This window comes from Pan paniscus, chromosome 8 (genome assembly GCF_029289425.2).
Source record: "Pan paniscus chromosome 8, NHGRI_mPanPan1-v2.0_pri, whole genome shotgun sequence".
NCBI classification, from domain to species: domain Eukaryota; kingdom Metazoa; phylum Chordata; class Mammalia; order Primates; family Hominidae; genus Pan; species Pan paniscus.
Genome location: NC_073257.2, coordinates 144,175,122 through 144,190,931, shown reverse-complemented (window position 1 = coordinate 144,190,931; position 15,810 = coordinate 144,175,122). Strand labels below are relative to the sequence as shown.

The window sequence follows — 15,810 nt, the reverse complement described above, 5'->3', positions numbered from 1 at the left end:
ACCCTTCCTCGCGTGGCCCTGAGGTTCCTGAATTCTGAACCTCAGGCTTGGTGGGACCCTCCTCAAGGTGCCCTGGCCTGGGGGTGGCGGGCTATTCCGTGCTGGTGGGCTGTGGGCCCTGGACCCTCTGACTCATGCCTGGTTGCAGCTCCTCACTGTGAACCCCGAGCACCGGCTCTCCAGCCTCCAGGACGTGCAGGCAGCCCCGGCGCTGGCCGGCGTGCTGTGGGACCACCTGAGCGAGAAGAGGGTGGAGCCGGGCTTCGTGCCCAACGTAAGCCTGTGGGCGGCTCAGGTGGGGGGCCCTGGGGATGGACGTGGCGTCCTCCACGGGCCGGGGCTCAGCACCCATTCCTCTGTAGAAAGGCCGTCTGCACTGCGACCCCACCTTTGAGCTGGAGGAGATGATTCTGGAGTCCAGGCCCCTGCACAAGAAGAAGAAGCGCCTGGCCAAGAACAAGTCCCGGGACAACAGCAGGGACAGCTCCCAGTCCGTGAGTGCCAGGGCAGGCTCAGGGCGTGGCGGCGGGCTGGGCTTGGGGCTCCTCTCTACCACCGAGCAAGGCGTGTGGGGACCCCTGGCAGCGCACACGTCTCGGAAGTCCAGCAGACCATTTCCTGAAGTCCTGAGAAGGCCAGAGACCTCCCTTCTGCCTTTCCCAGCCCCCACCTCGCTCCTTATGAAGCAGGTGGGCAGGGACAACCAGGGCTAGGGTTATGAGTGCACGGGGATGGCCATATGAAGCCTTCGTGCTTGCCCAGGTGTGCTGGTGTTGGTTGTATGTGCGGGGACGGCTATGTGAAGCCCTCACACTCGCCCAGGTGCGTCGGCATCAGGTATGTGTGCCGGGACAGCCATGTGAAGCCCTCACACTCGCCCAGGTGTGTCGGTGTCAGTTGTATGTACGGGGTCAGCCACGTGAAGCCCTCACACTCACCCAGGTGCATCGGCATCAGTTGTGTGTGTGGGGACGGCCATGTGAAGCCCTCACACTTGCCCAGGTGTGCTGGCTTTGGTTGTGTGTGCAGGGATGGCCACATGAAGCCCTCACACTCGCCCAGGTGCGTCAGCATCAGGTGTGTGTGCGGGGACGGCCATGTGAAGCCCTCACACTCACCCAGGTGCGTTGATGTTGTGTGTGCAGGGATGGCCACATGAAGCCCTCACACTCACCCAGGTGCGTCGGCATCAGTTGTGTGTGCAGGGACAGCCATGTGAAGCCCTCAGACTAGCCCCGTTGGTGTCAGTTGTGTGTGCGGGGATGGCCACGTGAAGCCCTCAGACTAGCCCAGGTGTGCTGGCTTTGGTTGTGTGTGCAGGGACGGCCATGTGAAGCCCTCACACTCACCCAGGTGCGTCAGCATCAGTTGTGTGTGTGGGGATGGCCATGTGAAGCCCTCACACTCACCCAGGTGTGTTGGTGTCAGTTGTGTGTGTGGGGACGGGCATGTGAAGCCCTCACACTCGCCCAGGTGCGTCAGCATCAGTTATGTGTGTGGGGATGGCCACGTGAAGCCCTCACACTCGCCCAGGTGCGTCAGCATCAGTTGTGTGTGTGGGGACGGCCATGTGAAGCCCTCACACTCGCCCAGGTGCGTCGGCATCAGTTGTGTGTGTGGGGATGGCCACGTGAAGCCCTCAGACTAGCCCAGGTGCATCGGCATCAGGTGTGTATGCCGGGACAGCCACGTGAAGCCCTCACACTCGCCCAGGTGTGCCGGCTTTGGTTGTGTGTGCGAGGACAGCCACGTGAAGCCCTCATGCTCACCCAGGCATGCTGGTATTCTGGGGCTGCCAGGACAGGTGACCACGAATCAGGTGGTTGAAGAACAGCAATGCATCTCTCTGAGATGGATCTGAGTCGTAATGAAATGGTCTCCTTCACAGCCGGCTGTGCGTGAACTACTCTGTCTCCTGCAGCTCCCCTGTCTTGATAATTGGCTGTCTAGGCAGCGGGTAAGGTGAACCCCTTGGGCAGTTATGTGATGATCTCATAGTTTCTGTAAACCGGAACTCCAGGCATGGTGCAGCTCTGTTCCCTGCTTCGGGGTCTCACCAGAATGTGAGCTAACATTGAGGTCGTGGCCTCCTCAGGTGCAGCTCTGTTTCCTGCTTCCAGATCTCACCAGAGTGTGAGCTAATATTGTCTGAGGTCGTGGTCTCATCAGGGATTTGACAGGTGCTGTGGTTGAAATGTTTCCCTTAAAACTCGTGTTGGAATTTGCTTCCTATTGTGGTGGTGGTAGAGACGGGACTTTTAGGGGCTGTTGGGGCCACGTAGGTTCTTCCAGCATGGGTGGGGTTAATGCTGTTGTAGAAGGGTGACTTCAGTCCTCTTTTGAGTCTTTGATCCTCTGCCGTGTGAGGATGTGGTGTTCCCAATGTGGACGTGGTTCGTGTTCCATGTGAATGTGATATTCACAATAGAGCATCAGTAGGCTCCCTTTTAATCAGCAGATTTAAAAAGAAATGTGTTGTCTCATGGCTTGGAAGCCTGAGTCCAAAGTTAAGATGTCAGCAAAGCCGTGCCCCCTCTGAAGGCTCTCCGGGGAGGAAAACCAGTCCTTGCCCCTCTACCCTCCGGTAGAGGCTGCCTTGGCCTAGACGCATCCCCCCAGCCCCTGCTTCGCTGCCGCGTGGGGTCGGCCTGTGTGTGCGTCTCCATCTCCTCCCCTCTTCTCATAAGGACACCAGGCATTGGATTTAGGGCCCACCCTGATCCAGTATGGCCCCATCTTATCTTGATGATATCTGCAAAGACCTCACTTCCAAATGAGGTCACATTCACAGGTACCCAGGATTAGAATTTGAGTGTGTCATTTTTGGGGACACAGTTTGGCCCATACCACCAGGATGTGGCTGATATTCACCAAGGAGTAGCTCTGGTTGTGTGTTGATGTCAGGGTGACAGTGATGACCCTGGGTCCCTCGGTGGTCCCCTTGCCCCTGAGTCTGCCTGAGCCTGTGGTGGATGTCCTGGGAAACTCTCGTGCCTCAGCCCCCGTGCAGCCTCCTCAGACCTGGTGGGCCCTGTGTTGCTCCTGGGCAGAAGACGGGTGTCAGTCCCCTCCTCACCATGATGTGGGGGGCAGGGGTGGGGTCATGCCCTGGGTGCCCTGATTTTGGGGGGAACACAGCCCCCCAGTGGGTCAGGCTTCCATCCTCGCCCCTCCTCCAGGACTGCTGCCGGCAGCCCTGGGTGTCCTCAGGCAGAATTGTCGGTGGAGAGCTGCTGTCTGCCAGGTGGCCACTGTGAGGCACTGCCGAGAGCCACAGGATGGTTGGAAGGTTCTCGTGGTTGGGGGGTTCTTTGGCATTCCCATCAGATGTTTTAAGTTTTCCCTACCAGAGCGTGTCCAGAGCCAGGGCTCTGGGGTGTAGAAACAGGCCCAGGATGAGTTAGGAACCCTCATGGGAGACTCAGGGATGGACAGTGTGCAGAGCCCAGCTGGCCATGCTGAGTTCCCAGGAGGCTCTGGCTGGGAACAAGTGAGGCCAGGCACCTGTGAGCGGGAGGAGCTCGGCTTTGTCTTGGGTTGGTTGTGGGGAGATGTTTTGGCTTGAGGGTAGGAGGTGTTCTGAAAGGAAAGCATCACTCCAAAAAAAAAGTCCCACTGTTAACCTTGAGGCTGAGAGAGGTTTTTGGAAACAGCTTTATTTTGATATAATTCACATTCCATACAATATACAGTGCGCCCATGTAAAGCATATAATTCCGTGGTTTTTAATATAGTCACAGGGCTGTGCATTCTCCACCACAATCTGATTTTAGAACCTTTTCATGTAATGTAAGAGAAAGACCCCACCTATTAGCAGTCATGCCCCATTCCCCTCTTCTCCCCTCCCCTGGCAGCCACGAAGCTACTTTCCGTCTCTGTAGGGTTGCCTGTTGTGGGCGTTTCATGGAAGTGGAGTTACACACTATGTGGTCTTTGCAGCTGGCTTCTTTCACTTCGCAGGATGCTTTTGAGGCCCGTCCACGTTGTAGCCTGTCAGTGCTTCATTCCTGTTGATGGCTGAGTATTATTCCACATATGTATCACCTTTCCTTTATCCAGTCATCAGTTGATGAGTATTTGTTCTTTCCACTTGTTAACATTTTTCATTATCATGAATAATGCTGCTGTGAACATTCACATACAAGTCTTTGTGTGCATATGTACTTTTATTTTTGGGGGGCACATACCTAGGCATGAACCTGCTGGGTCATATGTGACTCTGTGCTTCATGTTTGGAGGAAACGCCTACCCTTTTCTGCAGCAGGTGTGCCATTTTATGCCCCTACCAGCAGTGTGTGAGGGTTCTGATTTCTCCATATACTTACCAAGTCCTGTTATTGTCTGTTTTTTTAAAAAAAATCATAGGTATCTTACTGTGCAGTGATTGTGTGGTTATGGTTTGCATTTCTCTGATGATATTGAACATCTTTTGAGGTGTTTTATCAGGCATTGTGTCTAGAGAAATGTCTATCAAAATGTTTTAAAAATTTTATTGTCTTTTTTTTAGTCTACTCTGACAATATATTTTAATTGGCATATTTATTTTACTTTATTTTTTTTTAGAGACAGGGTCTTGCTTTATTACCAAAACTGGAGTGCAGTGGTGCAATGATGGCTCATTTCAGCCTTGACTTCCTGGGCTCAAGTGATCCTCCCTGCCCCAGCTGCCAGAATAGCTGGAACTGTGGGTGTGGACCACCACACCTGGCTCATTTGAAAAAAATTTTGTTGTAGAGACAGGGTCTCACTATGTTGTCCAGGTTGGTCTCAAACTCTTGGAGTCCTCCCACCTCAGCCTCCCAAAATGCTGGGATTACAGATGTGAGCCACTGTGCCTGACCTAATTGGTGTATTTTAGACCATTCACATTTAAAGCGACCAGGGAGGCTGAGGCAAGAGGACTGCTTGAGTCCAGGAGTTTGAGACCAGCCTGGGCAACAAGGTGAGACCCAACTGTATTAGTCTATTTTCACACTGCTAATAAAGGCATACCTGAGTCTGGGTAATTTATACAGGAAAAAGGTTTAATGGATTTACAGTTCCACATGGCTGGGGAGGCCTCACAGTCGTGGAAGGCAAGGAGGAGCAAGTCACATCTTACATGGATGGCGGCAGGCAAAGAGAGAGCTTGTGCAGGGAAACTTTTGTTTTTAAAACCATCAGATCTCATGAGACTCATTCACTATCATGACAACAGCACAGGAAAGACCTGCCCCCATAATTCAATCACCTCCCACCAGGTTCCTCCCACAACATGTGGGAATTGTGGGAGTCACAATTCAAGCTGAGATTGGGATGGGGACAGAGCCAAACCATATCATTCTGCCCCAGCCCCTCCAAAATCTCATGTCCTCACATTTCAGAACCAATCATGCCTTCCCAACAGTCCCCCATAGTCTTATTTTGGCATTAACTCAAAAGTCCGCAGTCCAGTGTCTCATCTGAGACAAGGTAAGTCCCTTCTGCCTATGAGTCTGTAAAATCAAAAGCAAGTGACTTCCTAGATACAATAGGGGTACAGGCATTGGGTAAATACAGCCATTCCAAATGGGAGAAATTGGCCAAAACAAAGGGGCTACAGGCCCCATACAAGTCTGAAATCCAGCAGGGCTGTCAAATCTTAAAGCTTCAAAATTAACATCTTTGACTCTATCTCTCACATCCAGGTCATGCTGATGCAAGAGTTGGGTTCCCATGGTCTTAGGCAGCTCTGCCTTTGTGGCTCTGCAGAGTACAGCCTTCCTCCTGGCTGCTTTCGTGGGCTGGCATTGAGTGTCTGTGGCTTTTCCAGGTGCACGGTGCAAGCTGTTGGTGGATATACCATTCTGGGGTCTAGAGGATGGTGGCCCTCTTCTCAGAGCTCCGCTAGGCAGTGCCCCAGTGGGGACTTTGTATAGGGGCACCAACCCCACATTTCCCTTCTGCATTGCCCTAGCAGAGGTTCTCCATGAGGGCCTCACCCCTGCAACAAACTTCTGCCTGGACATCCAGGTGTTTCCATACATCCTCTGAAATGTAGGCAGAGGCTCCCAAACCTCCATTCTTGACTTCTGTGCACCTGCGGGCTCAACACCACATGGAAGCTGCCACAGCTTGGGGCTTGTACCCTCTGAAGCCACGGCCTGAGCTGTACCTTGGCCCCTTTCAGTCATGGCTGGAGCAGCTGGGATGCAGTGCAGCAAGTCCCTAGACTGCACACAGCAGAGGGACCCTGGACCTAGCCCATGAAACCATTTATTCCTCCTAGGCCTGTGAGTCTGTGATGGTAGGGGCTGCCGCAAAGGTCTGTGGCATGCCCTGGAGACATTTTCCCCATTGTCTTGGTGATTAATATTCAGTTCCTTGTTACTTATGCAAATTTCTTCTCAGAAAATGGGGTTTTCTTTTTTTTCCTCTCTTTTTTTTTTTTTTTTTGAGACGGTCTTGCTCTGTCACCCAGGCTGGAGTGCAGTGGTGCAATGGCAGCTCATTGCCACTGCAACCTCCGCTTCCTAAGTTCAAGTGATTCTCCTGTCTCAGCCTCCCAAGTAGCTGGGATTACAGGCACGCACCACCACACCCAGATAATTTTTGTATTTTTAGTAGAAAAGGGTTTCACCATGTTGGCCAGGCTGGTCTTGAACTCCTGACCTCAGGTGATCTGCCTGCCTTAACCTCCCAAAGTGCTAGGATTACAGGCATGAGCCACCGTGCCCAGCCAGGAGTTTCTTTTCTATTGCATTGTCAGGTTGCAAATTTTTTGAACTTTTATGCTGTTTCCTTTTTAAAATGGAATGCCTTTAACAGCACCCAAGTCACCTCTTGAATGCTTTGCTGCTTAGAAATTTCTTCTGCCACATACCCTAAATCATCTCTCAAATTCAGAGTTCCACAAATCTCTAGGGCAGGGGCAAAATGCTGCCAGTCTCTTTGCTTAAACCATAACAAGAGCCACCTTTGCTCTAGTTCCCAACAAGTTCCTCATCTCCATCTGAGACCAACTCAGCCTGGACTTCATTGTCCATATCATTATCAGCATTTTGGTCAAAGCCATTCAACAAGTCTCTAGGAAGTTCCAAACTTTCCCACATTTTCCTGTCTTCTTCTGAGCCCTCCAGACGGTTCCAGCCTCTGCCTGTTACCCAGTTCTAAAAAATCGCTCCCACATTTTCGGGTATCATTTCAGCAGCGCCCTACTTTACCGGTACCAATTTACTGTATTAGTCTGTTCTCATGCTGCTAATAAAGACATATCCGAGACTGGGAAATTTATACAGGAAAAAGGTTTAATGGACTTACAGTTCCACATGGCTGGGGAGGCCTCACAATCATGGCGGAAGGCAAGGAGGAGCAAGTCACATCTTACATGGATGGCAGAGAGAGCTTGTGCAGGGAAACTTTTGTTTTTAAAACCATCAGATCTCATGAGACTCATTCACTATCATGACAACAGCACAGGAAAGACTCGCCCCCATAATTCAATCACCTCCCACTGGGTTCCTCCCATGACACACGGGAATTGTGGGAGTCACAATTCAAGCTGAGATTGGGGTGGGGAGACAGCCAAACCTTAGCAGCAGCTCTATAAAAGACAAAAAAATTAGCCAGGCATAACAGTGCCTGCCTGTAGTTCCAGTGACTTGAGAGGCTGAGGTGAGAGGAATGCTTGAGTCCAGGAGTTTGAGACCAGGCTGGGCAACATGGCAAGACCCTGTCTCTACAAAAAAAAAAAATTATCTGGGTGTGGTGGGATACACCTGTGATACCAGCTACGCAGGAGGCTGAGGCAGGAGTTCAAGGCTGCAGTGAGCTATGATCATGCCCCTGCACTCCAGTCTGGGTAACAGAGAGACACGCTGTCTTGTAAATAAATAAGTGGTCATTTATATAGTTCAATATGATAGCTACCTTATTTGTAACTGTAGTCTATTTATTGTTCTTCCTTTTTCCCTATTTTTCTGCCTTTTCTGGTTTTAATTAAGCATTTTATATTATTCTAGTTTATCTCCTCTCCTAGCCTGTTAATTATACTTCTTTTTGAAATATTTTTAGTGGTTGGCCTGGACATGGCAGTATACCTTTACCATACAGTCTACCTTCACCTGACGCTCTGCCCCCTCATGTGCAGTGGGGTGCCTTGTGACGGCACCTCTCATGCATTCCTCCTGTTCCTGATGACATTGCTGTCATTCATTTCATTTATCTGTATGCTATAATTGCTCATTACGTTGTTACTACTGTTATTTTAAACAGTTATCTTTTGGATCAATTAAGAAAAATTAAAAATTTCATTTTACCTTTATTCATTCCTCCTCTAAAGTGCTTCCTTTCTTTATGCAGACCCAAGTTGCTGACCTAAATCATCTTCCTTTCCCCTGAGGAACTTTGTTTAACATGTCTTATAGGACAGGTCCAACAGAGATGAATTCCTTCCCTTTTTGTTTGTCCAAAAAGTCTTTACTTTCACCGTTAAAGAATAATTTCACTGGATATAGAATTCTAGGTTGGTAGGTTTTTTACTTTCAACACTTTAAATATTTCACTCTGCTCTCTTCTTGCTATGTGATTTCTAACAGGCAGTCTGCTCTAATTCTTTTTCTGTAAGTAGAATTCCTCCCCACCCCCCACCCCCAGCTCATTTCAAGATTTTCTCTGTCTTTGGTTTTCTGCAATTTGAATAATGATATGCCTAGGTACAGATTTTTTTTTTAATATTCATTCTGCTTGGTGTTCTCTGAGCTTCTTAGATCTGTGGTTTGGTGTCTGTCATTAATTTCAGAAAATTCCCAGTCATTATTATTTCAAATACTCTGTTCTCTTTGTCTTCTCCTGCTGGAAATCCAATTATGCATGTGTGGTGCCGTTTGAAATTGTCCCACAGCTCTTGGATATTCTGTTCATTTTTTTCACTCTTTTTTTTTTCTCTTTGCATTTCAGTTTGAGAAGTTTCTGTTGACATTTCTTCAAGCTCATGGATCCTTCCTCATCTGGATCCAGTCTACTGAGGAACCATCAAAGGCATCCTCATTTCTGTTACAGTGTTTTCCATTTCCAGCATTTCCTTTTGATCCCTCCTTGGAGTTTCCATCTCTCTACTTACATTGCCCTTCTGTTCCCCATCTGTTCTTGCCTGCTTTTACCTTGGAGCCCTTACCATATTAATCACAGTTATTTCAAATTTCCTGTTTGATAATTCCAACATGGGTGCCATATCTGGATCTGTTCTAATGTGTGCCTTGTCTCTTCACACTCTATTTTTTTCCTTAAGACCTTGTAGTCTGCCTTGTAATGTTTGTTGAAAGCTGGACATGATGTATCTGGTAATAAGAGCTGAAGTAGATGGGCCTTTAGTGTGAGGTTTATGTAATCTGGCCAGGTTTGGGGCAGGGTTTAAAGTCTGCTGTAGCTGTGGGTACCAGAGGCTTCACATTTGTTTTCATTTCCCGGGTTGCCCTTGGGCTTCCCTAAATCCTCCTCCTCAGAGAGAGTCTGTGTCTTGTGGCCCTCTCTGCTGGAATCCCTGTCACACTGCGGAGGCCCTGTGGGTGTGTTGGGAAGATGGCGGGGAGGGAACTGTTCCACAGTCTGTGACCAAATCTCAGTCGTGGGGGCCTGTGCCCCTTCACAGTTGTTTATCTTCTTTTCCCCTCCCCTTAGGTGAGACAGGCTAAAGCGGGGTACAGGCTGAAAAACAGTCTTCCCCCAAGTGAGATAAGCCTTTCCTTTGGAGAGCAAATTCCATTTGCTCTGGAGAATGCTCTGGGTGTATTTCACAGTGGTGACTGTCCCCATCCCATGCCAGAGCCAGGAAGGGATCATCCTTGGCTTAAGACCTGGCAGGGTTCCTGGAGGGGAAACCCACAAAACATTGGGGGCCCCATAAGACCGCAGCCACAGGAGTTCTGCACACGGCCCCGGCCACTCCCCAGAGCTGCCCAGGAGGTGTTCCTGCACACCATCAGTTCTGCTCCAGGCCAGCAGGTCTCAGCTGTGACTTTGCTCACCTGTCTCTCCAGACTTGGGGGTCGCCACAGTGCTTTGACCTCAGCTCTCTGATGGGTCCAGGAAAGTCATTGATTTTCATTAGTTCAGCATTTTTCCTGTCGCAGGGATGGGAATGAGGCCTTCCACGTTGTTTGCCGCAGAGCAGAAGCCAGAAGTCCTTGCTCGTCTCTGTGTTTCTTGGTAGGAGTCAAGTCTTTTATTTCCTGAACGCAGGTGTGTGGTCAGACAGGAGATTGGCAGGTATTTCCTCCTGTTCCGTGGGCTATCTTTTCTCTTTCTTGAGGGCATCATTTGCAGCAGGGAAGTCTTGGACCTTGATGTTGTCCGATGTGGCTGTTTCCTCCTCGGCTGCTGTGCTTTGTCTAAGGATCCATCACCTCAGCTGAGGCCACAGGGATTTACTCCCACACTTTCTTCTAAGTCTTGTATAGTTTCAGCTCTTGCGTTTAGCTGCGTGATTCATTTTGGGTTAATTTTTATGAACAATGTCAGGTGAGGGTCCAGCTTCATTCTCTCATCGGTGGATATCTGACTGTCCCAGCACCATTTGCTGAAAAGAGGATTCTTTCCCCATTGAATTGCTTTTGACATCACACCTTGTTTTTTGACTTGCCATTTTATTCCATTGGTCCAGATGTCTGCCCTGCGCCGGGACTGCACCATCTTGATAACTGTAGCTTTGTAGCAAGCTTTCAAATCAGGATCTGTGAATCCCCCAGTTTTGTTCTTTTTGGACATTATTTGACTATTCTGGGTCCCTGGCATTTCCACTGAATGCTGAGGGGTCTGACAGTTGCATCTGAGCTGCCAAGCAGGTTTGTGGCGGTGCTAGGGACTGAAGCCTGCTCCATTTCCCAGGCCCCTCCTCGCTGTGGGTGACATCTGGGGTCCGAGGCTGTGTCTCAGCATGTGTGGAGGTGCCACGGGTGCCCTGAGATGGGGATTCCTGGTCGAGTTACTCAGAAAGTGCATCCAGGAGAGACCCCCGCCCTCCTCGGGATGGGAGATGCCAGCAGAGCTTGGCTTTCAAGCAGAAATCTGGAAACCCTGTGGGGAGTGGCTTCGGACTTCAGGGGACCTGGAGCGTCACTTGTGGTTCAAGAGGTCCCTGCCCTGAGGGAGCTGGGCTCTCAAACACCCACACCAGTCAGTCATGGGCGAAGGGCCCTTCTGTGGCCTTCTGGCTGTGTGCTGGCAAAGGGTTCCAGCCACCCAAGGAGGAGGCAGGGGCTGTCAGAGGAAGAGCAGGGCAGATCCAGGCCAGGCACAGACCCTGCCATGGGGTACTGCTGGCGGCGCTACACGCACCTTGGGAAGGGAGTCCCTGTGGAAAGGGGTCGTGGTCACACATCTCGGTGACACAGCCCGGCTTGGGCGCTGCTCAGAGCCACCCCTTCCAGATGGTTCTGGAGCAGCTCCTCAGGCTTCTGGTGGCCTCTCTGCCTAGGAAAACATGGCTGTGGACGTTGCAGGATGACCAACAGCCCCTGCCACTGGGCTGCACACAGGGCCACAACGGGCGCTCATGTTCTGCATCCCTGGCGCCCACCCCAGCCCCTCCCACCCTGTGTCGCCGTGAATCGCAGGATCCCAGCGGCTCAGTCGGACCCTCATTCCTGAGTAGTCTGAGCCTTAGGTCACCGTCACCTTCTCAGGCCGGCCCGAGTTTGCAGACTTGTCTGTCTATATCAGGGTTAGACCAGAGAGTGCTGAGACACAGCAGATCACCCAGCCTGTCCTCTTCTTGATGACTAAGGACAGGTCCCCTGCCAGGATCGTGACTCCTTTAGGGGAGGCCACAGTGACAGGGCAAAGCCTGGAGGGAGAGAGCCACATGGAGAGGAGAGGGCTGCCCGCAGAGAGCGTGGGAGTCCTTGGCAAGGTGCTGGCCGCTCACACCGTGTACGTGTGGGGAACGCCCAGGACCAGGGTGACACCACCAGGAGGAGCGGGCGGGACAGTCCCCACTCAGGGTTGGGAAGAGAGAGTCCACATTCCCGCTGCCAGGGTGAAACCCTCACACCACCACAGATCCAGGAGAGACACGGAGGGCACTGCCTCGGGGTGGGGAACGTGAGCTGCTCCCCAAACCCAAGAAATGTGTTGAGCCCTATGCTTCCTTCCTCGTGGGAAGAGGCGCAAGGTGAGACGGCTTGTCCTTTATCTTGGCGGGCGCGTCTGAGTGTGACGCACGTCAGCAAATCCCTGAAACGTTCATCGGAGAACAGCCTTCTGCATCTCCCACACTCTGTTCCTGGGTTTACAGGGTGTCCAGAGTACTTGCCACTTGGCAATCAGCATTAATAGGATCCACAGGGCCAGGCATGGTGGCTCACGCCTGTAATCTCAGCACTTTGGGAGGCTGAAGCAGGCGGAGCACCTGAGGTCAGGAGTTCAAGACTGGCGTGGCCAACATGGTGAAACCCCGTCTCTACAAAAATTAGCTGGGTATGGTGGTGGGCACCTGTAATCCCAGCTACTTGGGAGGCTGAGGCAGCAGAATCACTTGAACCTGGGAGGCGGAGTTGGCAGTGAGCCAAGATCACACCACTGCACTCTAGTCTGGGTGACAGAGCGAGACCAAAAATAGGATCCATGGATAGCAGGCAAGAGTGTCCAGGTGTTCGAGGCACAGACGACACTGTGACAGGGAAGAGTCCCCTTAGCCCTGGCTGGGGCCGTGAAAGCATGCTGTTGCCCGTCTTGGGTGAACGCAGACTGTTGTCACGCACTGCATGACGATGCTTCCGTCACTGGCCAATCGCATGGGGGGGTGGTCCCGTAAGATGGTAACACTGGGTTTTGCTGTACGTTTTGTATGTCTAGATAGGGGTGAGCGTTCTGGTGTGTACCCACTCACACGTCCCCTCCGACCTTCAGAGCCCAGCTCCCTCCCTCCTAGGGCCTTGGCTGTGACGTGGGTGACTTCCTATGGATCTGAGGTTCTGTGGTCCTCACAAGTGGGCATCCTCTGGCCTCAGCTGCAGGAGGTGGGGGCCCTTTCAACACCCTCAGCTGCAGGAGGTGGGGGCCCTTTTAATGCCACCCGAGGCCTGCGACTCCCTGCACTTTTCACTGTGACTTGGCTCATCTGGGTCTGTCATTTGCTCACGCGTTGGTAGTGACCAACGTCACCATCCAAGTTCACGGTCACCATAATGATGCTTTCCCCACGCCATGCCAGCGCTGAGCGGCCAGCACCCCCTCCACCCCACCTACGCCCTCCCCCGACCCCTGCGTCCTGGGAAGTGGTCCTGCTGCCTGAAGGAAGTACTCCTGCCTGCCCATCACACACCAGTAAGGGTGGGTCCTGCCAGGGGCAGCCTCAGTCCACAAGCTTGCCCTGAGGGCTTGCTTCTGAGACAGCCCTGGTTCCAGGATTCTCTGGGCAGGGCCCCAGAAGCAGGCCTGGGACAGGTGTGTGTGTGCTGTGATGAGGGGCTGGGAGAACCCGGTATGAGACGGGAAAGGCCTGGCAAGGGAGTGGTTTCCAGCAAAGTCCCGCAGAGAACAGCTTCTGCCTGGTCCTGCAGGCCCCACGGAGCAAGTCCAAGCCATCCACCCAGAGGCAAGGGAGCTGGGCCTTGGCATCCTCGGGCTTGGGTGAGTCACCCGCAGAGATGCGAGCTCCCGGGCAGTCTGGCTGCTGGAGGGCCGGGGCACTTCAGTAGCCCAGAGGCCATCGTCCAAAGAAAGCCACAGGTGGAGGCCCGATGGGGATGCCCAGACACTCAACTTGAGGGGACGTGGGCGGAACCTGGACAGCGTCCCCCACGCTCACATGTGCCTTTCCATCCACAGGAGAATGACTATCTTCAAGACTGCCTCGATGCCATCCAGCAAGACTTCGTGATTTTTAACAGAGAAAAGTGAGTGTGTTGGGGGTGGGTGGGTGTGGTGGCACAGAGGAGGAAAATGGGGCTAAGGTTAAGGTTTTCTTGGCCACGTGAGCTGGCACCTGTGGGCCTGGGGTGCGTGGCCCCGCACTCTTTGGGGACTCTGAGCAGCAGCTATGGAGGGGAGCGGCGGGAGACCCCTGCCAGGCTCTGGCATGTTTGCGCTCCACGCGGGGCCTGTGGCTGGAATCTTCTGGGGAGAGACACATCATTTGCCCAGATGAGGGGTGGTGACTTCCTAGGAGGTCCCATCAGAGCCACGTCAACTCCCCCACCCAGGCACGCCCTCAGTCTCTCAGCAGACCCCTTTCCTGAATGTCAGGCCCTAGGGGACAGAAAGGGCACAGATGACTGGCAGCAGGCAAGGCAGGCCAGAAATAGCAGCAGCTGCCACGATGGGGCCCAAGGGAGGATGGATGCTCCCTCTGCCCGCACGGGGCAAGGAGGGCCTCCTGGAGGAGGTGGGTCTGAGCTCTTATGGGCAGGACGTGCAGGGCGGCGCGTGTAGACGGCTGAGGGCACTGACTGGCACCCTGGGGATCAGACGACCGGGTGAAGAATGAGGCTTAGCCGAGCCTCATTCCCAAGTCACTGACCTATGGCACCTGCACAGTCAGGCCTTTCGGCTTCTGGCTGGAAACACGCCGAGCCTCGCCGGCATGCTCATGTGCCCCCACCTGTCCCCAGGCTCCCTGCCAGTGTGTCAGGAGCATGGCCTCTCCAGCAGACACCCAGCCTGTGGCCCACGTTTGGGCATCCACGCCATGGCCTATCCCATGAGCCCGTGGGCAGGTCATGGGACCTTGAGGCCAGGGAGGTGGGGGCATAACGCCCTCCATGTGTTCCTGCCACCCCAGGCTGAAGAGGAGCCAGGACCTCCCGAGCGAGCCTCTCCCCGCCCCTGAGTCCAGGGATGCTGCGGAGCCTGTGGAGGACGAGGCGGAACGCTCCGCCCTGCCCATATGCGGCCCCATTTGCCCCTCGGCCGGGAGCGGCTAGGCCGGGACGCCCGTGGTCCTCACCCCTTGAGCTGCTTTGGAGACTCGGCTGCCAGAGGGAGGGCCATGGGCCGAGGCCTGGCATTCACGTTCCCACTCAGCCTGGCTGGCGGTGCCCACAGTGCCCCGGACACATTTCACACCTCAGGCTCGTGGTGGTGCAGGGGACAAGAGGCTGTGGGTGCAGGGGACACCTATGGAGGGCATTTCCCGTGGGCCCCCGAGACCCGCCTAGATGGAGCAAGCGCTGCTGGGCGCCCTCTTACCGCTCACGGGGAGCTGGGGCCATGGATGGGACAGGAGTCTTTGTCCCTGCTCAGCCCGGAGGCTGTGCACGGCCCTCCTCACAAGGTGACCCTTGCAGCGCAGGCCGCGGGTGCCCCAGGCTCGGCTCAGTTCTTGGAGGTCAAGGGCATGGGTTGGGGTAGTGGGTGGGGAGGTGAATGTTTTCTAGAGATTCAAACTGCTCCAGCAATTTCTGTATAGTTTTCACCTCTGAGAATTACAATGTGAGAACCGCTCGATGTTGCATGTTCTGCGTACGTCCTGTGTCTGCCTGGCCGTCAGGCCCGTGCCTGCTGTTTCTGGTTGTCCTGGACTTGAGGCAGCCAGTAGGGTGGGCAGCTCCTCAGGGCAGAGCTCCCGGACCATGGCTTTGGGGTGGGTGCCTGTCTCCATGGCCCTGGAGCCGTAAGGCTGTGGAAGGCAGAGACGGTCCTGGAGGCAGAGAAGCCCAGGACAGCACCGTGCACCGTGGAGCCACCGCAGTGCCGGGCAGTGCTTGGCCCTCCATAAAGGGACGTATCCCTCTCACTGCGGCTGGGTGGTTCTGTCGTTGGAACTGTAACTCACTGGGTAAACGGCCTGTGTGCTTCTCTCTCGTCTCGCTGGAGGAGGACGGGCTCAGCCCGTCAGCCCAGCGCTCCAGACAG

At 53.4% G+C, this 15,810-nt stretch overlaps 1 protein-coding gene across 8 annotated transcripts in view; it reads left to right on the top strand.

The window, feature by feature from the left end:
- STK32C (serine/threonine kinase 32C) overlaps positions 1 to 15,409 on the top strand; it is a 127,437-nt gene extending 112,028 nt beyond the window's left edge. For 7 of the 8 annotated variants that reach the window (XM_057299019.1, XM_008969326.5, XM_063607613.1 and 4 more), the window contains 4 exons: positions 149 to 274; positions 363 to 494; positions 13,786 to 13,853; positions 14,738 to 15,409. In XM_057299019.1, coding sequence (XP_057155002.1) covers positions 149 to 274; positions 363 to 494; positions 13,786 to 13,853; positions 14,738 to 14,879 — 468 coding nt within the window. In that variant the 3' untranslated portion in view covers positions 14,880 to 15,409. Of the gene's footprint in view, positions 1 to 148; positions 275 to 362; positions 495 to 13,517; positions 13,588 to 13,785; positions 13,855 to 14,737 lie in introns of those variants that run through there. The other variant, XM_063607609.1, reaches the window with a different exon arrangement.
- Positions 15,410 to 15,810: the final 401 nt, after the last annotated feature.